Genomic DNA, 23,482 nt, shown 5'->3' with positions numbered 1-23,482 from the left:
GTTGTCTAAAAGGTATCCAACATGACAATGGATACATTTTAGGCTTCCCGAAAAATACAGCGCAAAGGTAATAAAAAGAAAACGTTTATGCCAAAGGACTACATGAGGGTATCTTTTTTTTAAAGTGAAGCACGACTGGATGTATAAAAAAAGCAAAACCTACTAATAGCCCAACAGCCCATCAAACGGTCGTCGTATTCGCTTTCCGCTAGCACCATCTAGCGGTGGCCGCGGACGTTTTCTGCGGTGCTGCTGCTGCTGCTCGGCTCGGACAAATAAGGGGGGAAAAAACCCCACAAGTCTGCTTTTGTCCTCGGAGGACTGCGGTCGATGCCTCGTCCCACCATATGTCTGATCACAGCTGCCAATCAACAGGTCAAAGCGACCCCGGGGAGGCAGGCGCTGGTGGGGAGAGATCAAACAGTGGACCTCGGGGATGACAGATGCAGATGGGAGAGGGAGGGGGGGAGGCAATAAAACATTGCTTCAAAGATGGCAACGGTGCACTAGGAGGCAAATTATTGTTAACAGTAATCTGCAGAATAGCGCCTCGCATTCTGGTCGATTGACTATTACGGAGCCTTTGATGGCGAGGTAACGCCAAGCTATTGTTCACGTTGGGACACGGCCGGAAAATAGCAGCTGTTTTTGGTTCAACTATAGCGCTTCTTAAGCCTTAATACTACTTTACAATCATGCCGTCTAATAGATTTGTAATTTGGACTCCAGGCTTTCGCCTATTGACAGTTATGCACAACGCCCAACTGCACGGAGACGCCATGTTAGAAAAAGGGCATAAATTCTCCTCTATTTTTATTTTTTATCAAAATCTAATTTATAGGCAAATTAACAGTCTAAATAAACAAATTTAGGTTTAAATCCTTTAAACCCTGTTCCTTAAACACAAAAATAGTTGACTGATTTGCCTTATTGTTCATTTAACTAATTTTACATCTTTTTTGACAACTATAATATAATATACAGTGCATTCATCATTAACACCTCCTGTAGATATGAACTAATGCTTTGTTGGCATGTTTAACTGCAGTCAAAAATTAATTGCCGATTTGTGCAATTTAAAAAAAAAGAGCAAAATGAACAAACGAAGAGAGACAGACAGGCGGACGGATGGATGGACAAACAGATGGATCTGTTGTGGTGAGCTCTGGACTCATGCATTGACGTGTGAGCCGTTGTATGTTGAGTCGAGAGTCAAATCAATGGCATACGCGTCCGCTAAAGGGAATCAGCTGCGGAATGCTGCTGCGTTAAAACATGGCCTTCATGTTTCATGGCACTCTCAGCACGACTGATCTTCTTACCTCACTCTCTGCTAATCAGGAACAAATCTTTGTGCCTTAATCTACGGCAACCCCACCCCACCCCAGGACTGTTCCACACACCTCATTAGATTAACAAAATTAGATGCACATATGCACATGTATATGTGTGAACGTGCACAGACACACACCCCCACACACCCCTTCACACGCATGACCTCAATTTAATTCACCCCGAAGTAAAACATTTCAAATTTTACAGCGGAGATAAAATTATATTTCCTTTTAGTGACATTATTTATAGTAATGTAAATATGTGCTTGTATGTGTGTGCATGCATGTGTATGCGTGTGTGTGTGTGTGTGTGTGTGGTGTGTGTGTGTGTGTGTGTGTGTGTGTGTGTCCAGCAAACATATGCAACCAAATTAAACCCCTAAAGCTGGTGAATTGAAGAGGATTTTAAGCGGAGGGTAATTCATGGGAATTAAGCAAATTAGGACTCCAATTAGCTGCCGACATTGAATTGGAAGATTTAGAGAACAAAAATTAATTAGACGGATTTGTCATTGTTATAACAAGCATGGCCAGAAAGTGGCTATTGCGGAAAATACGGGCAAACACCAGCACGCTCACCCCACTTACAGATTATTGTCTGGTCAGGGTCTCATTTCAAATCAAATAACGCCTTACTCAAATATGCAGTCATTTAAAAAAAGACATGAGAAAGAAACCCACGTGAGCAGAGACAAACAAATTTCAGAAAAGTCAATGCGTGACCTAATCCTCCCAGGCTGGAGGACGGTGGATGTAAATGCCAACCTTTGCAAGTCAGAGAGGAATTTCACTATTGATGTGAGAGCCAGACATGTAGAAATGCAATATTTATTTATTGTGGGAATATTTTTTTTGTCCACTTTAATCAAACTGTCGGTTGGTACTTTTTGACGTTCCACAATGACAAAAATCCATTGTTAAAAAATCAAAATCAAACATGATGAGATTGAGACATGCATGTGCTGATTATTATGTTAGGCCTGATTTTTCCAATGAACAGGGTGCATAACCCCCCCCCCCCACAGCACATCTCCCCGGTAGAGGAGCATCCTTCCTGTCTCCATGCCTCCTTCCCTTTCCTCTGCCTCCTTTATCGACGCCCCCCCGCGGTCCCCCTATATCTGAAGCAGCAGTTATGGATTATGCAGTGTGATAAGCTTCTCATTTCTTGAAACTATTTGGGATTGGCCAGATTATCTGCCCTCATATCCTCAGCAGTCGGCTTTGGAAAGCCAGATTTTCGTCTCTTAAAGCAGAAGATTTTGCATCCTTACAGCTTTGAGTAATTAGCATCTAACACCAGGTGGTCTTCCAGCAATGGGCTCACTTTTAGTCCTATCTGCATGAATGGGCAAACACACACACACACACATACACACACTTGCTCAGGCACAGAAAACTGAAGTGCAATTTATAGAATTGAACAGTGAATATAGTTTATTAGCATTTTATAACAATGATGTGTTTATGTTGTGCTTACAAATGAAAATACAAATGCAAGTAGAATAGCCCTGATTTATAGACAAAGCCAAAGTCTGAAATGTCCTAAAATAGCTGTGTTTAGTTTGCAAAATGTAGTATTGTTCAATGTGGTCCCCATTAAATGTAGCATCATCTAACGACACATTGATTGATAAACAAAGATCAAATATAATCCTCCTTCAGGGTGCAGAGGTGTGCAGGAAAGACTGAAGCCCCACTGATGGGTGCATGTTTGACCATGGTGACCAGTAGAGTCCCGGAGCCATGCAGGACAGAGGGAGTGTTTGGACTTGAGGACAACACCAGCAGGCTGCTCTATTGGGTCTGGGAAGGGTCGTGTGGTAAGGGGAGCTCAAGGGGGTGAGGGTTAGCTGCCCCCCTGCCCTTCGTACCCTTCGCCGTGCCCTTCGGCAATGGTAGTCCCCGTTAGAAAAGTCTTGGTAGTTTGAAGGGTGAATCGCCCAGAAGTGGCCTTTCCCATTGTCGCTCCGACCTGCTTTAATGAAGCAGTCGTTCAGGGACAAGTTGTGACGCACGCTGTTCCTCCAGTTTTTATCCTGTACCAGAGAAGAAGCACAGCATTGTGGTTAAAACCTAGCACTAAGCAAACATTACTTAACGGGTGTCCTTAATTGAAAAGTAACATAGGTGATTGTTTAACATCACTGATCCTGCTCAGGATGTCACCTTGTTCCGCCGTTGGCAGGATGAGCGATGGCGTGTCAAGAAAGTATATGATCGCTCTAAGACACAATGCCCTGAGTTACCTTTTTAGCACGTCACTACAGTGATCAACATTAATCCATTAGGCTTTGTCCAATCTGTTGTTGCACCTGGGGACGGCAATGTTGGTTTGCAACCTAGCAACAGGATTACGTTATTTGCCAGTTCGGCAACAATAAGATCATCTAGTGTCCCTGCAAGCGCCTGATTGTCTAACCCCTCAGACAGATTACCTACACCAAGTAGGTCGCATTTACAAAATGGCTGCCACGGGATTTCGCAACACCTTTGCGTGTCCTGTCGAAGACCTAGAGCGATTCAGCTTTTTTACGTTTTGTTGCGGTGTTCTTTATAACCACTGTTCACAACATCAACGGGATGATACAGAATGTTTGGAAACCATGCCGAGAACGTGTCCCAGCTTTCACTCGACATTGTAACCCAACAACTGTTGTTTTGTCGCAACGGACGTGCTCGTACCTTACTCTTGAAGTAGGGGTAGTGGTCCATGATCCACTGGTAGATGTCACACAGCAGCAGTTTCTTCTGGTCTGAAGCCAGGATTGCCTTGGAGATGAGGGCGATGTATGACTGGTTGGGTTTATCGGCGGACTTTTCAAGGCTGCTGCAGGTGGACATGGTAGTGGTCAAATCCTCCCCCTTCTTCTCTGCTTGGTCTTCATCCCCCTCCTCTCCTTCGCCTTTTCTTGCTCCGTTTCCTGACCTCTGCAGCCAAGTCTCCTGCTTCTCAGAATGAATCTCCACCTCTTTGCTCTTCGGATTCTGATGATTTAGCACGCTGTTCACTGTCTGCTCGGCTGTACGACTTCCTGTCGCTTCTTCTTTAGAACCTTTGACTCCTTTATTGAACAGAAGGTAGTCGATAGTGAAGCTCAGTCCCAGCCTTTCTCTGCCAATGGTGCGGCTGTTCGTGTCTTCCTTTGTCATCTCTGCGTTTGGATCGCTCACGCTCATTACAAAGGTTTTATTCTGTCCAAAGTGGTCGTTTATATAGAAGTAGATGATGAATTGTTGAAAATAGGAATCTCCCTTAGAAGAATCGTCTCAGCTTTTCTTTGTGTCAGATATTTACAGCATCACTTTTTTCTAATTTCTGGACCCTTCATAAGCCGGGCGTCGTGATGCCTCTTGATTCTTCTGCCAAAGTCCTGCCAAGATCACAGATAAAGATGAGCCTCTCAACTGTTGTTAACCTTGATGCGCTCACAAGTGACACCGTCTCAAACCGTGGAAGTGACGTCAGCCAGCGAGTCTGAATAGGGACAGCGGGTCAACAAATTTTAAGAGTAATCAACTGTCTCGCGAAGGTCAAAGCTGCTCCACTGTCCAACAGCCCTTTGCTCAAGAAGCAAAGACCTGTCTTTTGGGGCTGTGAAGGTGACTATTTATATGACCGTGAATTTATCCCTCACAGAAAGGGGTAGAGGAGGCACAGGGGAGGTCGAGGTAGGGGGTCTGAATTGAGACGGATTATTTTTATTAACCTAAGCAAATCTTTGTAATTACGGGAGATTAAACACTCAAGAATTAGTAAGACATGGTGTGCAGAAGATGCATGCTGCAGAATCAAAAGCCTTTAGTGGTACACTGTTTTGTCCAAGTGGGTGTTGTACAAAAATACTAATTTTTTTTTTTAAAAATTAAAGCGTGGGAGGCAAAGCAAGGCTCATTTTTGGGTAAGAAAGTGAACATGCAATTAATATAAATGCATTAATTCCTTCTTGTTCAGAAAATCCATTTTTATTGTGCACTCCTATTCAGTGTTGCTCCTTATTTAAAATTTTATTTTGTATTTTATAAGTATCATTTTGTCAATATATGACTACAAAATATAGCTTTAATTCCCATAAAATTGAAAGAGAGCAACACTATTGTCATATATTGTTTGCTTTGACTGTTTAATGAGGATTTTGTCAGTGTTAATAATTTGTCTTTTAAAAGAAATATAGTTATTTACCTTAAAGAAGATATACTTTTTACTTTTTCTGTGTTTTGTTTTTGACAAACCTGCTTTGGTGTTTGCATTTTGATGCATTAGACTGAATTCATATTTGATACAATAATATTTTTGTGTGAACAACAAATTTACTATATTTTCAGGTCTTCAAGTGAAATAGAGGCTCACATTATTTTATATAGATATAGTGGTTTGTATTTTTAAAGTTTATTCTGTAAATATTTTTGCCTGAAATAAAAAAGACATTGACTACTGTATTTAACAAGCTATTACATTTATTACTTTAATGACTTGGGCAGATTTTGAAAATTGATTTTCTGTCTCCCATTTTCTCACACACACACACACACACACACACACACACACACACACACACACACACACAGAATTACAATACAGGTCAAATCTGAGACCGTATTGCCCTCTTCTGTTTAAATAAGAGAACATGTTATGTACAACACGTTTTGCTCAGCTTTTTATTAAAGGTAATTTTAGTGTTACTTCCCATAGCAATCTACAAGGTAATATTGTGATGTTACAAACTATATAAATAACAAGGTTTTCATATATCACCTGTTGTGAAGACTTACAAGTTCCTCTAAACTTCACTCAACATAATGCATTACAGTTCATTTTTGTTTATATTTATTCATGAATAATAATGAATATCTCTCTATTGACTTATTTCCTGAGCATTGTTGAAATCAAGATTTCCAAAGTTTAAATAATCATTGTTTGAAGGATATTACCTTCTCAAACACAGCAACAGCAAAACACACCTTAGTACACGATAACGCAAATGCTTTAATTGGGTCTTTTGTTTCCATGACAGTAGTCTTTGTCACATATCACGAGTTTTGGAAAAGCAGGACTGGATTCTCATGGAGTGCAAGAACGTGAACCTAATCTATTTTACTACATTCCTCCTGTGTTCCAGTGGTAGGCAGTTGTGTTTTGCGTGGTATATTTCCACTGTTGCATGTAAAACGAATCCCTGGTCACCCGTTTAATTAATTTATGAACGTAACTTAAACAAAGCATAACTTCACATTTCACGGTTTGAGACAAAACCCGAAACAGAGATTTTCCCACGGACTGGAGCTGAACAAACCATGCGACCTGTTCCAATTCACCCATCGTGCGTTGCGCAAGAGTTCAATATAATCCGATTTTAAGACACACCCGGACAATAACTCAACACTATCAAACCGAAACACCGCGGATATCAAAATACTTTCACGTTTTGCGCTATTTATAGATACCGAGGCCTATTTTGGATACAAGACCTGCCTCTTAGTGATTTTTAAAACTTGTACTGTCACTTTAAAAAAAAGCGTGGTCCCGCCCATTTGATGTTTTTCGCGTTGGAGGGCGGCGGGACACGCAACGTGATTGGCTCATTCCACCTGTCTGTCAAAAGTGGCCTCGCGTTCCATTGGTGAAAGACTAGCCGTCGTCTCTGACTCTCGCGGTATTGCTGCACGAAGATGGCGGCCGAGCTGGTGGAAGCGATGGCAAGTAGATCCCGACGAGCCCTGATTAGGCTGGAGATGGGCGCGGGAGTGGGATTTGAAACGGGGGGCTTTGTATAAGAGCGGCTCGTGTGTCTGCGGGCTTCCAAACGATACCTTTTATATTTGTACGACAAATTAAATAGCCTGCACAGCTAACACTACTAGCCACTTGTGTCTGTTAAGTAAGCAAGTGCGTTGGTTGAGCTAGCATCACGCTGGCTTTGGAGGCTGAAAATGAATATTGTGATCAAAAATGAACTCGGAGGTTTGACTGTAATGCGATTTCCCCTGCGCCCATAAGTGATGTTATTAGGTTTACATTGATGTCTTCCTATAGTAAGCCTTTAGTTACGAGTGCTGTGCACCTGTCAAAGCTTCCAGTTGCCATGATTTAATGCCGATAGCCCAGGCTTTACAGAAGCTAACCCACCGGCTAGCATAGTCTGGAAATGCTCAAACGAGGCTGAAAAATAAGCTTTATTGTTTACATCCTGTGGTCATAAGATGACCATTTAGAAAATGTTACCAAGATTGCAAATGATTTAAACATCGATGCTAAACTCGGTGCCAGTCAAAGCTTAATGCAACTGTGTTTTTGTAAACATCAGTCAGTAATTCACAGTTGGGTGTTGCTCTTGAAACATATGTCTTATATAATTTATCCTTTAAGCACGACACAAACACAAATGGGATTGTTATTGTGACACTGCATCTACGTATTGTTTGTTTTCCCCAAGTTAAAGGACTTATATTTGTTCTCTAAACATTCTCCAAAGCAAAGCTGCATTCCGGGCGTCTTTGAAACCAGTTTCCTAAAGGCATTTAACAAGAGTTTTATTTTGAGTTTGTGCATGGCAACAAATTAATTTGAACCGACCCATCACAAGTGTCCAGAGTAAAGAGCTACTTGATTAAAGCTGAGGCCATTTCTGTTCCAAAATAAGATCTGAATGTATTGAATTTCTTGATGAACTTGGTTGGTGTGTTCAGGGGGATGAAAATCAACTTATTAGAGAATCTTTTTTCTAGACGAGGCCTGTTTCGGAATTTAGATCTGTTCACATGAGAATTGCATGTTGTGTTAAAATGATGTTCTGTAGTCTATTTAAAACAATTTCTGTAACTGATTATGTTGTCACATACACAGGTATTTTAAAGTAAGAGACATAAAAGCAAGTTTAGACAGGCAAGGCCTGACATTTTTGTTTATTACCCCTCGGCATCATCTTAATTATCATTCTTTCTTGTTCCTTTCAGAACATGGTCAAAAGTTTCCGGGTCTCAGACCTACAGACGCTGCTGGCCTCAATGGGTCGCAGCAAAAGTGGGCTGAAACAAGACCTGGTGGGGCGTGCGTTGAGGCTCGTGCAGACCGAATACAGCCCAGAGCTTCTGAAGAATGTCAGACAGCTCTACGAGTCGCGTTTCCCCAAAACGTCTGGGTGGCTCGCCGCGCGACGTCCAGAAGGGATTTCGGTCGCTTACTCGTCCCTCAGCTCATCCCCCAATACCACATCTCAGGGCGCAGACTACCTCAACGGCATTTCCAAACCAATCCCCACACCAGCACCAGAGGTCAAACTGGTGCCGCTACCCTTCTACCAAACTTTGGAGACGCTGCTGCCACCAACAGAGCTAAGTGAGTGGCTGTCAGTCCAGTTTCTGTATCTTTATCATGAATCATGTTTTTGTTTGATGCTGTTGTGACCTGAACTAAACACTGTTTTTATTTTTAGTTGCCCACAACAATGAGAAACTGCAGGACAGTCAATGCATATTTGAGTTAACACCAAACCAGGCAGACCAAATCAGGAATGCAAGGTAAGAAATAGACTCGCTCTAATCTGTACTATCAATTAAAAAGAATATAACCAAGTTTACATATGTTTTTTCTATTATTTACTTAGTGAGCTCCGTGCTGGCATCAGATCAATTCAAGTTGCTCTCAGGTAAATTTCGCCTACTTCTGAATGAGCCTCAATGATACTTTCCACTTGAAACGTCTTTGTCTCTACGCTTGAAAATAATTCAGCCTCATTTTGTAGTTTCCCAACGCTAGCTTAACTAGCTGAATCGTACTGAATCACTGTCAAATCTAACACACACTGAATAAATTTGAGCTTTCAGTAGAAGCGTCTTTGCCATCTTCAGCAGCGCGTGATCAGAAATCGCTACTTTGGCCAAACTTTAATGGTCACATTTGTAATTTGGTTCCTGAAAGTTGCAAAGTGAACAATTTCGGGTGAGTGTTTTTATGCTAACGTGTCTCTTGTCTTTGCAGAATCTGTTACACAGACTCCATTGGTGTTCAGGAGGACCAGTATCCTCCCAACATTGCTGTCAAAGTCAACCAGTCCTACTGTCACGTGCCGGTAAGAGACTAGTCTTCCCAAAATGAACAGTCTTTTGACCTCGGATGGATCCTCTCATCAAGGGATCCTATTGTGAACTTCATTGCTTAAGTGACTATTGAATCCTTGTAAACAAAAGGATCTTTTTATCGAGGAAATGTAGTTGGCAAGAGTAGAACACCAAGAGAATATCGGGGATTTCTACAGTAAATTAGTTAAGATACTTGATACACATTTGACTGCTAAAATTAAAGTTATCATTCTAAATGTCATCCAAACTTATTTCTTGTGAGGATTATCAACAATTAGTCTTTGCAGCAGTATTTTAATCCCTTGATCAGATACACTTTTAAACTATGTCAATACCTCCATTATTCTCTGAAAATATGTGTTTTTGTGCTTATAGGGCTACTACCCATCAAATAAGCCTGGCGTTGAACCGCGGCGCCCCTGTCGTCCTATAAATATCACTCCCTGGTTGCATCTCTCCAATGCCACCAACAGAGTCACCGTCACCTGGGGAAACTTTGGCAAGGTCAGCGTCTGAAGCCGTTTGACAGTTGGGGCCCTCAAGGCTGCCTGTTTAAAAAGGAGACTTGAGAAGATGCCTTTAAAACGATGTGTGGCTTTGGGGAATGTTACCACACCCACATATTATCTTTTGGTCCCATGCGTCTGTTTTTCTTTCACTTCTTCTGACTGAAGTTAAACTGAAAACGCTTTAACGAACGAGAGAAAGATCTCCATTGAAAGACAAAACTAAGAGCGCTAACACAATAAAAGACCCTCCGTGCTGTAACAGTAGCTGTAGCTGCACGTGCGAGTTTACTCGGCATTTGATGCAAATGGCAGGAAGTGAAGAGCCTGGCGGAAACGGTCAGTGCTCGATTCTGTTTCTGATCTGGTGTTGATGAGTCTGCTGACGCCCTCTGAATGTGATTGCAGCGGTACTCGGTGGCCGTCTATTTAGTGAGGGTCTTCACGGCAGCGGACCTCTTCAGCCAACTCAAACTCTGCTCTGTGGAGAGCGCAGAACGCTGTCGTGAGCGCAGTAAGTGTCAGCTACGCTCCTAACAGCAGCATCGCAGACGTCACATGATCATGATCGTTGTGTGTGTGTGTGTTGCCTGTAGTCCAAGACAAACTACGATTTGATCCAGAGAGCGAAATTGCGACAACGGGCCTCCGAGTCTCCCTCATCTGTCCCGTGAGTACTCCCTCGTATATCCTGCTTGCAGAGGGGGAAAAAAAGGAACATCTGTGTTGTCCTGCTTGTTTAAAGTTCACTTCCTGTGTCTCCCACTCTGTCTTCCAGCTGGTGAAGATGCGGCTCGGTGTACCGTGTCGAGTTCTGACCTGCGCCCACCTTCAGTGTTTCGACGCAGTCTTTTTCCTGCAGATGAACGAGAAGAAGCCCACATGGACCTGCCCCGTCTGTGACAAGCCCGCTCCCTTTGAGCTGCTCACCATCGATGGGTAAGGAGCTGTAGCGCCCGCTCTGACCTCTTCAGGCTGCAGGTTTGTCAAGGTCGGAGCGTCCTGTCGAACTGTAAATCAACACAGAATGCTCTGCACTCCTGGAGAGGCTGTTTGTCTCTGGTTTGTAGTTTCACTTCTGCTGCCAAGTTGCTCCAAACCAACATTCAGTGCGTGTTTATTTACGCATTGAGATCATCCGATTTATTAAAATTGTACATTAGAGAAACTCAGAACTGAACACATTAAATACAGTTTTCAGTTGAGTTAAATGAGCCTTATCCCCCTTTTTTCCACCAAATTACTAATGTTGTATTGGTGTCCTGCGATATATTTGATGATGGATGAAATTAAACTGCAGAGGTCTGGACCTACCATTTAATTTCATATTTATGTTGTGTAATGAAATCTCGCCGCGCTTTCTCTGACCAGCAGTTTATATTTCAGGCTCCTCTCTGAGATATTAAAAGAGACGAGTGAAGATATCGAGGAGATCGAGTACTTGACTGACGGTTCCTGGCGACCCATCAGGGATGACAAGGAAAAGGAAAGGGAACGAGAGCGCAGCAACACGCCCGAGTATCCTGTTGTTAATATATGTAAGTCGGCAGTTGAACGTCTCGCCCTTGTGGGGGTTTTTGTTTCCTTTCCTACACACTTCGTTGCTTCCGCGGTTCTTCGTCTCCCGATCAGGTTTTAAATGAGCTTTACCTCTGCAGGCATTCCTGAAGCAAACGGTCATTCACCAGCTCACAGCAGCACTGGCCTCACAGGTAAATCTGGAAGCGGCACTTCTGTGAACGCGACAGGAGTCACCGGAGGAGGAGGAGGAGCCGCTGCTGTGGCCCCAGCAGGAGGCGCAGTGGTAGATCTGACTCTTGACTCCTCCTCAGAAGAGGAAGGGGGCGGGGCGGGAGGAGACAGCGAGGACACAGAGGACAGCGAGGACAGTCCAGCCCCGAAGAGAGGCCGATACAACTACGACAAGGACCTGGTCACTGCCTACTGACCCCACGGCTCTGTCCCCTCAAAGACTGACACACACACAGAGAGGCAGGGGGCTGACGTTACGAGGACAGGAACACAGTAAACCCACTAGATGCAACAACCCTCCCCGACGTTCAGATGTCAGAGCCTTCGAGCAGCTCTGGTTGCTATCCAGACAAAGCAAACACACTCAGTCATGCACTGTTACCGAATCTTCAATCTAGACTGATTAGGATTCCTCTTTGTACTGTAACACCACTGGAAGCAACGCTAACTCGCTTTTCTTTCTGGCCAGCCGTCACCACGTAGTGAATATCTGTACCATCCTGCCTCTGTTATCAATGGATCAAGCACCTCCAACACCACTACCACCTCCTCCCCCACCCCCCCTTTGCCCCGTCTACCACCTGAGACTCTTTGTATTTGACTTTTGCCCACAAGCATTCGGTGATTGCGTCTAATTTTTTTTTTTTTCCCCCCACAACTGTGATGATCAGGCGAGGTTAAATGGAGGATTTAGGATCTAAGTCAGAAACGGTGGCGGTGGGGAGGGTGTAGCTTAACTTAATCGGTGAAGGACAAGGCGGTGTGATAGTTATTGGAACCTTGCCCACGGTGTTGTTTGTTTTTTCTGGAAATTTTTATGTTTTTATTTAAACTTGAGGTTTATTAACATCAAGCGGATAAAATAAAAAGTACACGGCGGGAGAACAGCATAAATACATTAAATTGAAAGCCTGACTTTATTTTTTCCAGGATTATTTCTCCGTATAGACCGAACACTATACTGGCCTCAGTGTAAGATGCTCTTCATCTAAATTTGCCCTGTAGTTTAAGAGAACCTACCTCAGTCATACAACGCTTAGACTGACCAGAGAGCTGGGAAAGACGCAAAGATCAGAAGAATTTGAGTCTTTCTTAAGCCATTTTTACACTGGATGATTTGTTTTACTTTGTTTTTTAGGGTTTTTTTTTTTTTTTAATTTTCCATCACAGATCTGTTCCTGTATCATTCTGTAAACTGTGTATCAAGATGCGGTTGCGAGATTTCGGTGCCTTTCGGGTGGTTTTTTTTGAGGTTTTCCCAGTTGACCGGCAGAAAAAAGGCGTTTGGCCTTTGTGAGAATTTCCTCCAGTAGAGGAAGAAGCAGATGCTGTGGGTGAGGACGGCAACTGTCACATTTTATCCTCCATATTTAACCCCCTTCACCTTCTCATTTCAGCTTTTTGTGACCAATCGCACGCGTGGCCGTGGTTCTGTGCAGACGGGTGCTGGCGGTTGCAGAAAACAGGACACTTCTGTTTGGGTGTGATTAGTAGTGCCGCTCTGTCCACTGATACTTGTTTTCTGTTACTCCAAACGGACCCAGACGGGGTCAGAGCGTCGCTCATGGCGCCTCGCTGGGGCGAGTTAACGCAACGACGGGTAATGAAGTGTCGGTAAGCGTGACCCCACCAACCTTCGAGTCGATGATTACATCGCAACAGCTTCGCCGAGCAACGATCCGCCCTGGCCGCTTCTCGGTGGTAATGTCACCTCCTCTTGCTGGAACTGGATTAGTCCTTAATTGCCTGCGTTCTGACAGCGTACGAATAATGTTCCCCTGCTCGCGTCGGGCTGTTGTCTTGTCTGTAGCCGAGGTTTCGTCTCGGATCAAGGCTGCGTTCCCAGCGCGTTTATCGCCGCAGAGTAGTGATTATTAAAAGTCCCCAACAATTATGAGATCTCCCCAATCACCTGATGAGGGTCGGGGTGGAGGCCAGCAGCGATGGGCCTCCAGTGTGTCGTCAGGGCGGTGGAAACGCTCCCCTTGTGTCTTTTGATTCAGTTAGAGGTGTGTGGCTTCTTCGGCTGGAATGCACAAACGACTTTGACCTTCTCCCAGTCGAGTCTGATCTGGTCTTCCATGTTCCTCCTTTTCTTCCTCCTTTTCTTCCTCCTCCTCCTCCTCCTCACGGACTGGCTGTAACAAAAGTAGATGAAACCAGTGATGGGATTCGGATTTGGAATCTAATAACTCCAGCAAGCGTTTAGTGCTCATGAGCAGAACAAGACCTCTCGGACCTGTCGTGAACTTTGCAATTAGTTTTGGGGTGGAACGGCAGATATACATATTCAAAGTATAACCATCCATTTGTTTGGTATAGAGAGTAATTATTTGATCGGGTCTCCTCGTCCCCTCCCCTCCCCCTGCCCGTGGTTAAAGATGGGCTGTGCAGGTTGCTTCTGTGGAACTGAGCCAGTTGGGTTTGCAGGTGGATTCCTGGAGAGCTGAGGTTCTATTGTGGACTTTCTTCTTCTAATTTCCCACGAGGTAGCATGGGCAGAGGCTTGCAATTTCATGATGTAAATGTTTTTGTTGTGTTTTTTTATATGTTCATATTAAAAGACAATAAAATTTAAATAATATTTTATTAAGCCTTGAATCGCCTCCAGTTGTTCCTATAGGCAAACGGACACTTGGAAGCTGCGGAGGGCAGCAGCGCCTAAGGTGGATGCCACAGAGGACTGGGAGGACTGGTCAAGGTGGAAATTTGTAATGTCCTGAACCAAATTCTCAGAACTGAGGACACATTTGATGCCTGTTGAGGATTTAAAAAAACTGTAATACTTAACTAAACGTATTCTAACAGCTGTTATTGACGTGTGAATTTAATTAAAATCAGTTCTTAAAAACATGTCTGCCGTTGTTTGGTTCTTCAACAAACGCATCAGCTCTAATTTCAGCAACGTCTGCGGGTTTTCCAGAAGGTAAATAACAGTCCCGATACAGGGTTAATGTGTGTCATTGGGACGCGGAATTCTACTGGTTATGCAGTCCACTTTCATCTGTCATGTATTTCCCAGCTGGCATAAAAAGTGACAAATTTGGAAGGCTGGATTATGTGATCGCCCTTTGGTTTTCTTCACGTGTCATTTTAATGAGACTTGAGTTCTTTGAATCCAAGGCGTTGAAAGGAACTGACCTTTATAGCGGTGAAAACCACAAAGTGTTGTGAAGTTTTTTTATCACATACAACTTAATGGCACTTCTTTCATGTATCCATTATGAGAAAAAGTGCAAATGGATAAAGATAACTTCATATAAGTGGCAAAGTGACGTTTCAGCTCCTGAAACATGATTGCATAATACGATCTAGAGTGCTTTTACAGCTGTTTCTGTATCTACAACCCTTTTAAAAACACAGTGTTATATGCAGTAATCACTCCCTGGAGCTATAAAGTATTGTCACAGGAATTTACTGCAGTAAATCCCACCGCTAGATGGCAGCAGCGCGTTTTTCAGCTCGTACGCGAACATTAATTAAGCACAAAAGAAAGCGGCGAGGGTAAATAAGAGGAGGCAAAATAGGGATTTCTAAGCACTCGAAATAAATAAATGGGGTGTTTTGTTGTTGTAAGCTCCATACGACGGACATCTTCCGTGGCATTTGTGAATTCCGCCCCAGTCTCGCGTTATTTATGAGGGGGATGTATCTGCCTGTGGGTGTCATCCAGGTCTGATACTGCAGCTGCCGTTTCCTGTACCGAAGCACCATCAAGAGCCAGGAGTCCTTTTCGCTTCAGGGCTCCACACCCCGAAGGGAGGATTTTTTTGAGGCGGTCGCCTTGCGGAGGGTAGCCCGTCGAGCTGGTCTTCCGGTGTACCTGCCGGTAAAACCGCGACGGCCCGAAGTCTTTCGGAGGCGAAGAGCGGCACGTTAGTCCGGAGAGACGCGGGGCACGATTTTTACAGGAGCTGGTGCTAGCTAGCAGCGGCGGCTAGTAGCAGCAGGTAGATCACCAAGGGGAGGCGTAAAATAGCAGTAGAACTAAGATGTATAGACTCAAAAAACTATAGCTGCACCCCAAAAACGGTGTGAAAAGTTAAAGGAGACGAGTGATCTATATTTATTCAGTCAACTTAATGATAAGCCAAAGCTGCTCAAAGTATATCAACTTTGCTAACGTTAGCTAGCCAAGTTACTAGCCAGCGAGAACTGCTCCTGTTGCTTTTTCAGACAGAGTTTCGACCACCTGAAAGGGTTTAATTGACACTATCCCAGCTGACTGGAGATCAGCGCGTTCCCGGAGACGGTAGCATAGAGTCATTACTGAAATGGCTCCTAAAAAGAAACCCGTTCCTCTCAACATAGCGCCCATCGGGGAAGGACAGGCCATCTCCAACACCATCGATGTTGCATCTGAGTGAGTAGCACTGCAAGGATTTTTAAAACGAGCTCGAATGCAGACATGTCTGTGTGTGCTTTATAAGCAGCCACGTTCTCAAGCGATGCCTTTACATGGAAAAGTCCCCGTGGTTCTGTTGGTGTTGTCATTTATCTGCATTGAAAGCAGCTCCTGTCCTGCAGAGCCAACCTTGAAGCTCTACAGAAGAAACTCGGGGAGTTGGACCTGGACGAACAACAGCGCAAACGCCTGGAAGCCTTCCTCACCCAGAAAGCTCAGGTTGGGGAGCTGAAGGATGAAGATTTCGAACCAATATGCGAGTTGGGTGCTGGAAATGGAGGAGTGGTCAACAAGGTCCGCCACAAGCCCTCGGGCTTGGTCATGGCTCGCAAGGTGTGGATGGAGGTTTTCCATTTTGTTTTATACACGGAAATGCTTTGATTTGGGACTTTGAGACGAGGGATTGACAGTCGGCGCCATGGAAATGCACTTGGATAATAATATATCACGCGTTGAATAATCAGAAAACCGATGATGGGGGAGACGGACTTGGCTGAGGGTGTAGAATTGTCATATTTCCTGCCATTTAACCCAATATGTCTTTGCCTGTCGCTCATGCGTGCAGTGGTCTCGATTTCCTGATTTCACACCACACGTGCTTGTGGGGGTACGCTTGACTGAACGTGTGCCAGTAACACTATTTTCAGTTTGCATAGGTGTGCATAGAGACATGCTTGGTGTGTGTCAGGGGTTGGAAGGGAACTCTAAAATGGAGGGCATTAGGATAGCTTGGATAACACCCAGGCTACAGAGAAAGTGTTTAAGCCATGCAGGCCACACCTCTAAATTGTTGCATGTTGAGATGATGGCGAAGAAGCGAACTATGCAACTCTGTTGGATTTGTCAGGACAGGGTTTTACTCTGACTTCTCTCCTCCCTCAGTTGATCCACCTCGAAATCAAGCCTGCAATTAGAAACCAGATTATCAGAGAGCTGCAGGTGCTGCATGAATGCAACTCTCCCTACATCGTGGGCTTCTACGGAGCCTTTTACAGCGATGGCGAGATCAGCATCTGCATGGAGCACATGGTGAGAAACAAAGGCTGTCGGCATGACGACTGTCGGCTTGATGGGTTGTCATTTGGATTTGGTCTTTCTGAAACGGCGTCTCAGAGTTTCCTGGTGTGACATGTCTCTGCAGGATGGCGGATCCTTGGACCAGGTTCTGAAAGAAGCTGGGAAGATGCCAGAAGAAATCCTTGGAAAAGTTAGCATAGCTGTACGTGGTTGAGTAATTCCTTTTACAATTTCCATGTGGATTCAGACGTATCACATCCGCAGCGTTGCATTAGAATCGCACGCTTGATCGCTAATGCTGTTAATTATGAATGTCTGTCTGTCGTAACGTTGCCTAACTTGCTCGTGCGAATGAATCACTGCTCTCTTCTGCCCCTCTGAAACGATTGCGTAATGTTCTGCGTAGAATTGTTTCTAGTATAAGAAAAGCTCCTTTTTGTGTCTATCCTAATATTTCCCATCTTTCATATGTCCATCTATAGGTTTTGAGGGGATTAGCCTACCTTCGAGACAAGCACCAGATAATGCACAGAGGTAAGGCCCTGGTCCGGCTCGTACCAAGGGTACAATTTGGAGAATGACTCGTTAGAAGCCCAAATAGCTGAGGACGGTTTTGTTTTTATAAAAAGTGTCAAATTTAGCCTGTTAAGTAAATGTTGGAATGATATTTGTAATAATCGGCGCCAACGCTGCAGCGTCCATGCAGGGAACCTTCGCAGCGCTGCGTTTTGGGGCGGTTGTTTGTCGGCTCGGGCGGTAATTGTCGTCTCTTGGGCTTGATTACACAGCATCGTTTCTCTCAACTCCTCCTCTTGTGTGCTTGTTGCTCTGCCATCTTAAAAAGAGGTCTAAAAAGATTTGAAAAAACATCCTGCAGAGCGAGGCTGGTCGGAGCCTTGGACGCCACGCTGTAAACAACTGAATGGCGCTGCAGTGAGAGTCCTTTAGCGCTAGCGTGGCCACTGTATCAGCAGCCCTCTCTGTATTTGGTCAACAGCTACAAGTCTTCAAGCTCACTGCTGGACGCCCAGATGTGTCACACCGGACACAACCCTCGCGTGCTTGTCACATTGTTCCGCATTCACACAGAAGGTTGGATGTAGAAGTTCTGCGAGCACGCTGGTGCATCACCGCGGTGCCGCTGTAGCCGGGCTGTGTGGAAGCAGAAGCAGCCACTCGTGTTCTGGCTGTTATGAGATGGCAACACGAACCTTTTCTCCAGCCATCCTCCCTCTTGCTTTACCGCACAGAGTGGTGCACGTAATGGCTCCAAGGGGGTTGGTTGCCTCTCCAATCTACTATCTGACCACACCCTTGCTCAGAGACCATAGAAAGAGGCTCAGGGTTTGGGCTTGGCTGGTATTTTCTATATTTACATATATAAACTGCGTCTTTAGCCTTCCTTTATATCTGGAGGCAGTTTCCAGGGTTGCAGGTGCTATTTCATTTAAAGATGCGCGATATTTTCCTGCTGTACGTGTGAGGGCTTTTATACAAGCATGTTCCTTCGTGCCCGTTGAAGGATTTTCACACATGCCAACATGTGTATTAACGCTCAGGTGTTTGGTGGCGCTCCGCTCTCACTCTGATGTCTGGGTGGACGCGGACTGCGTGGTTCTCTCTGGAAAAGGCCGTTTGAATTTGTCTATTTTTGCATATGTCCTGTGCCGTTAGACGTCAAACCCTCCAACATCCTGGTGAACTCTCGCGGGGAGATCAAGCTGTGCGACTTCGGCGTGAGCGGACAGCTCATAGACTCCATGGCCAACTCCTTTGTTGGAACACGCTCCTACATGTCGGTGAGTCAGGTTTGCGCGCCGCCTGTGCGCCCACCTCTTCCTCTGGCCCCATCCCCACTTTCCTTTCCTCCTCATTGCTCGTGTTTGTCGGCCCCACCCTCCACCTTCCCTTCCTCAGGCCCGTCCTCATTCTCCTGCCAAGGGGCCGGGGCTTGGCAAACGCCAGAGCAACGCGCTCTCATACTTTTCCCCCACTGTTAAACACCTGGTGGGCACGTTGTCAAAGACGGTTTCTTTCCATCCCTTTCCCAGAAAGCACCAGTGCTTCAGAAGAATTTAACCCTTCTGTCAGAACCTTTAGCAAATCTTCCTTATCAGTCCAAACCGGTGCAGCCAAACCCTCCCATCCTCTGAACTTTGGCTCTCACCACTCCCCAGCTCTCCTTGCCATATTGCCTCCCACCTTCTCTCCCTCTGCCATTATCCCCCTCATCCACTTCCTGTGCCTTTCCCTTCCCTCCCTGGCATCTTGGCTCTACCTGCCTCTCTGACACGGACTGACTGTTGCGCAACAGCCGGAGAGACTGCAGGGCACTCACTACTCTGTTCAGTCTGACGTGTGGAGCATGGGGCTGTCCCTCGTGGAGCTGGCCATCGGCCGATACCCCATCCCCCCACCGGACGCCAAAGAGCTGGAAAGCATCTTCGGCAGGGCGGTTATGGATGGGGCGGAGGGGGAGACTCACACCAACGTGCAGAGGCCCAGGCCACCGGGCAGACCCGTGAGCGGTGAGGCTTCACATCACGGCGCGTGTTCACCGTAAAAGGTTTGATAATTGTCTCAGTTTGTTTTGTGGTGCTCCTCTGCAGGCCACGGGATGGACAGCAGACCGGCCATGGCCATCTTCGAGCTCCTGGACTACATTGTGAATGAGGTGAGAGGGCGAGCTGCTTCTCTAGAACTAGTTCCTTACAACAGAAGAGCTCCGTCTCAATTTGGCAACGTAACATTGGGATCGAAGATGTTGGTTTAGGATCATATGACTTCACTGTATTTTTTTGATTCCTCCCCAGCCTCCTCCTAAACTTCCCCTCGGGGTCTTCTCCAACGACTTCCAGGAGTTTGTGTCAAAATGGTGAGTAGCATCTTTCGTCCGAGCCCTCCACGGCAGAGCCAGGCGATGAAACCGCCGGCGTGCTCCACCGCTGAACTGTGCTGATGTCACCGATGTTCCGGGACGCTGCAGGAACACGTCTAGATCTGAAGTTTGGAGGGAAAATGCCGTCATCAGCGTTTAACTCTGTCTTTCTGTGTGTGTGTGTGTGTGTGTGTGTGTGTGCGCAGTCTGATCAAGAACCCGTCTGAAAGAGCAGTCCTGAAGTTTTTGATGGTGAGTATTTGGAAGGCTTTGATATGTTTGATCGCCACATCTTTATTGCTCCGATGATTGTAACCAGTGAGCTGATGTGAAACATCTGTCCGCGGCCAGAAGGAACCGAGCGCAGCTGACGGCCCCGCTCTGCTTTTCTTTCAGAACCACACGTTCATCAAACGATCAGAGGTGGAAGAAGTGGATTTTGCCGGCTGGCTGTGCAAAACGATGGGCCTGAAGCAGCCCAGCACCCCCACCCGCAGCACTGAGTGATGCCCCCCCCAACTGCCCAGTCGTACACAGCACTTAACACTTCCACGAGCCACCGCAAACATTGGCACTTTGTCATCTTGGTTTTGAGTTTGAAACAGAATAAACATTTTGGCCTCCCCCCTCATTCATTTGCTCACCAGCAGCAGGGCCCTTTTAGTCATTATACTGTAAGACCACAGCTTCAACGTGCCGGTGTTGATTCGCTTACGTTTCCACGATGCTAGCAAGGATACGATAGCACTGAACGGCTGCCAGCGTGTCGGCTAAATTCCCGTTGATTGACAAGCTTCTTTTGTATTGTTGAATATACTGTACTAATCTTTTATATGGTGACAGTTAATGATGTGTGGTAGTGTTTTCAATAAATGACCTGCTGTATAGTTTTCCAAACAGAGGAATCCACACCTGCAAATTCTAAATTGCTTTTAACAAAGCCGAACGGAGTTATTTCGTTTGGTTTTTGTTGGGGTTTTTTTTTTTCCTCGTTCGTTTTAATCCCTTTGTCAGTGTCACCTTTAAGAAAGGTTTAGCTGCAGAGAACTTGCACTTACCTCCAGAATAGATAATATATCAATGTTGTGAATCCAGGACAATGGGCATATACTGTATGTGGAGCTTTTCACTTTGGTAATATTACACGCTAATGTTGTGGAGCCACAAACCAAGGAGGGTACTCATGGCTACTGAAGTTATCCAACGCCTGAACCGTTCTGTGCGTGCAGCAGCACGGCAATCCGCTCGAAATGTTCCGTTTTCTTTCACTCCAGCCGCGTCCTCATCGTCTCCTCGACGTGCACCTCGTGTGTCGCCGCACGATTCCGGTGCAGATCCCCGGTACCCGTCCCCGTTGTCTTTGATGTCTGAGAAAACCGTGATCAAACTGTTATTCGTTGGGTCATTATAGCATGGTTTATTATCTTTCTATTAATGTGTGTTTTTACTTCCTGAGACCATCGCGGGGATGATTAGCTGATGGTTTCATCAAGGCCCAAATCTGAATCAATGGCGTCTACTTATTTTTAACCCCGTCTTTATCGTCGGCCTGTGTTCTCCCTGAAGTGTATCGAGTTTTCCCTCTAATGTTGCGCGCGTGTGTGTGTGTGTGTGTGGGGGAGCACTTGGAGCTTTTTCTTTGGACACAAGCTTAGAGGTGTGAAATACATGTGAAAACATTCTCCCTTTGGAGTTTCACCCAGTCACTCGTGGTAAAAATACGATGAAGTGCAAAGGGGTTTTGACTGACCTCTTTAGCCCAGGTCGGTGGTGGTGACGTCGTGGCGTTATCTTGCTAGCCTGCTGTCTTGCTGGAGCTCTTGTATTCTCTGCTTATGGCTGCCATGTCTTACCCCCCCCCCCCCCCCCCCCCCAGAGCGAAATGAGTGCATTGTCACTTGTATGTGTACAAAGCTATATACAAAATTACAGGAGTACTATTTTGCAGTCTTAATATACTTTTTTTCTTTTTGATTTATGTGAAAGACAAGGGAGAAGTCATTTTATTATAATATAAAAAATAGCTGGAAATTGTTATAATGTATAAGATTAAAATAAAACTTATTTGTGAATGTATTTGGACTTGCTCGTTTTGGGTCTTGCTGCTGATTTCCTGCCTTCAATAACTGACATGAGAAATGTAATTCCTCGTGTTTTGTTTGTTTTCTCTTCTTTAAATGTGGCGATCATGCCCTGCTTGGACCTGCTAAAACGAGACAGAACAGTCAAATTGAAACAGGAGCAGAGGTTCTTGCCAAACCTCTGGTACAGGGTGTTCGTAATGTGAGCGTGCTTGGACTAGCTGACAGTATTTGACCTCTCTCGTCTCTAATGCTGAACATCAGCTTCTCCCAGCCAGGAGGCTCCTCTTCCTCTCCTCTCCTCTCCTAAACCAGAACCATCAGAGGTGCCGCTGCTGTAAACATCAAGAACGTGTCCGACACTCCTGCCAAACTCTCAATAATGAATCGAACACATTCCATCCTATCGCGTTGATTAATAAAGATCCCTGCTAACCTGGTCGAGCTGGACAAACGAGCGGTTTCCCTACATCCGTTCACAATACAGCCATCCCAGCAAGTTCCCGAAGTAATACCTGGAAGTAGTACCTGATTCACCTTTTGTGAATTCCCTCAGGTGTCTCATGATGCGCTCGGTTATGTGGACAGCCTCCACGTGCCTGTAGGCCCCTCACATTTGTGGAATCAACAGCTGGGGATGTTCTGGAGGACCTGTTGATGGCCAGTGTATCGTCGTCCACTAGGCTGCATTGGTGTGTAAGGACTCTGGTTGAACCACCTGATCACTGTTGTAGGAGACGTGGAATAGATGTTTTAATGTTTTTAACTGTCAACAGCCTTTGGCGCTCGAGTTGGCTTGTATGAAGTCACGAGCGGTTCTGCTCCACTACAGGTCTCCTCCACCTCTCCTGGTGGACTGGCCCATGTGCCGGTGTCTCCACTTTACTTACTTTATATATATATATACACACACATACACACACACAGCTATACATGTGAGCATGTTTGTGTGTTTTCTTTATGTATGACTTTTGAAAAATCATCTTTGTTGCACTAAATTTATTGAATCGTTACGTTGAAAATGTATTTATTTATGCATGTATGAGTTTAGGGTAATTGTCCTGTGATTAAAAAACAAACAAACAAACCTGCACTATTTAAATGTCTGGAACAAACGGGGTTAATTTAGCCACAACAGCCGGAAATAACGAGGTACTTGATTCTGATTGGCTGTTGGGTCTCCGGGAACGCACCGCTGTATCGGCCACACCTGTAAATAAACTAAATAATTAGCAAACAACTTTTACAGTTACAACTGTAGCTTTGTAGACCAACACGAGCGGCAATGTAAGTCCAACTAAATACTTACTTACCTATTAACTGGGCTAACTTCACAATTAAGCTCATTTTTGCTGCCGCATAATCTCTTAATTGTCGAAATATTGTTATATTCCCTTCCTTGTCTGGATGTTCTTAATTAAGAAATGCCA

The 23,482-nt window shown here is 45.1% G+C and overlaps 3 protein-coding genes across 3 annotated transcripts; 2 read left to right on the top strand and 1 right to left on the bottom strand.

Moving 5' to 3' along the window:
* Window positions 1-2,995: 2,995 nt before the first annotated feature.
* On the bottom strand, window positions 2,996-4,514 carry foxq2 (forkhead box Q2). Its single transcript, XM_057038949.1, has 2 exons — window positions 4,020-4,514; window positions 2,996-3,373 (listed from the first exon to the last, which is right to left on the bottom strand). The coding sequence occupies exons 1-2, from the start codon at window positions 4,512-4,514 to the stop codon at window positions 2,996-2,998; spliced, it is 873 nt and encodes a 290-aa protein (XP_056894929.1).
* A 2,358-nt stretch (window positions 4,515-6,872) lies between these two features.
* Window positions 6,873-14,524, top strand: pias4a (protein inhibitor of activated STAT, 4a). The gene is made up of 11 exons (XM_057038481.1): window positions 6,873-7,031; window positions 8,289-8,670; window positions 8,768-8,852; window positions 8,939-8,980; window positions 9,313-9,403; window positions 9,789-9,917; window positions 10,328-10,433; window positions 10,516-10,589; window positions 10,698-10,858; window positions 11,306-11,457; window positions 11,578-14,524. The coding sequence occupies exons 1-11, from the start codon at window positions 7,005-7,007 to the stop codon at window positions 11,865-11,867; spliced, it is 1,539 nt and encodes a 512-aa protein (XP_056894461.1). The 5' UTR covers window positions 6,873-7,004; the 3' UTR covers window positions 11,868-14,524.
* Window positions 14,525-15,155: 631 nt separating this feature from the next.
* Window positions 15,156-22,047, top strand: map2k2a (mitogen-activated protein kinase kinase 2a). The gene is made up of 11 exons (XM_057038347.1): window positions 15,156-16,034; window positions 16,199-16,409; window positions 16,959-17,105; window positions 17,218-17,295; window positions 17,576-17,627; window positions 18,768-18,892; window positions 19,408-19,621; window positions 19,703-19,767; window positions 19,907-19,968; window positions 20,178-20,223; window positions 20,368-22,047. Exons 1-11 carry the CDS (start codon window positions 15,946-15,948, stop codon window positions 20,476-20,478), a joined length of 1,200 nt encoding a protein of 399 aa, XP_056894327.1. The 5' UTR covers window positions 15,156-15,945; the 3' UTR covers window positions 20,479-22,047.
* The last annotated feature ends 1,435 nt before the right edge of the window (window positions 22,048-23,482 follow it).

The sequence above is a fragment of the Takifugu flavidus genome, chromosome 7 (assembly GCF_003711565.1).
Source record: "Takifugu flavidus isolate HTHZ2018 chromosome 7, ASM371156v2, whole genome shotgun sequence".
Taxonomy (NCBI): domain Eukaryota; kingdom Metazoa; phylum Chordata; class Actinopteri; order Tetraodontiformes; family Tetraodontidae; genus Takifugu; species Takifugu flavidus.
The sequence above is the reverse complement of the archived record's forward strand: the minus strand, read 5'-3'. Positions and strand labels throughout refer to the sequence as shown.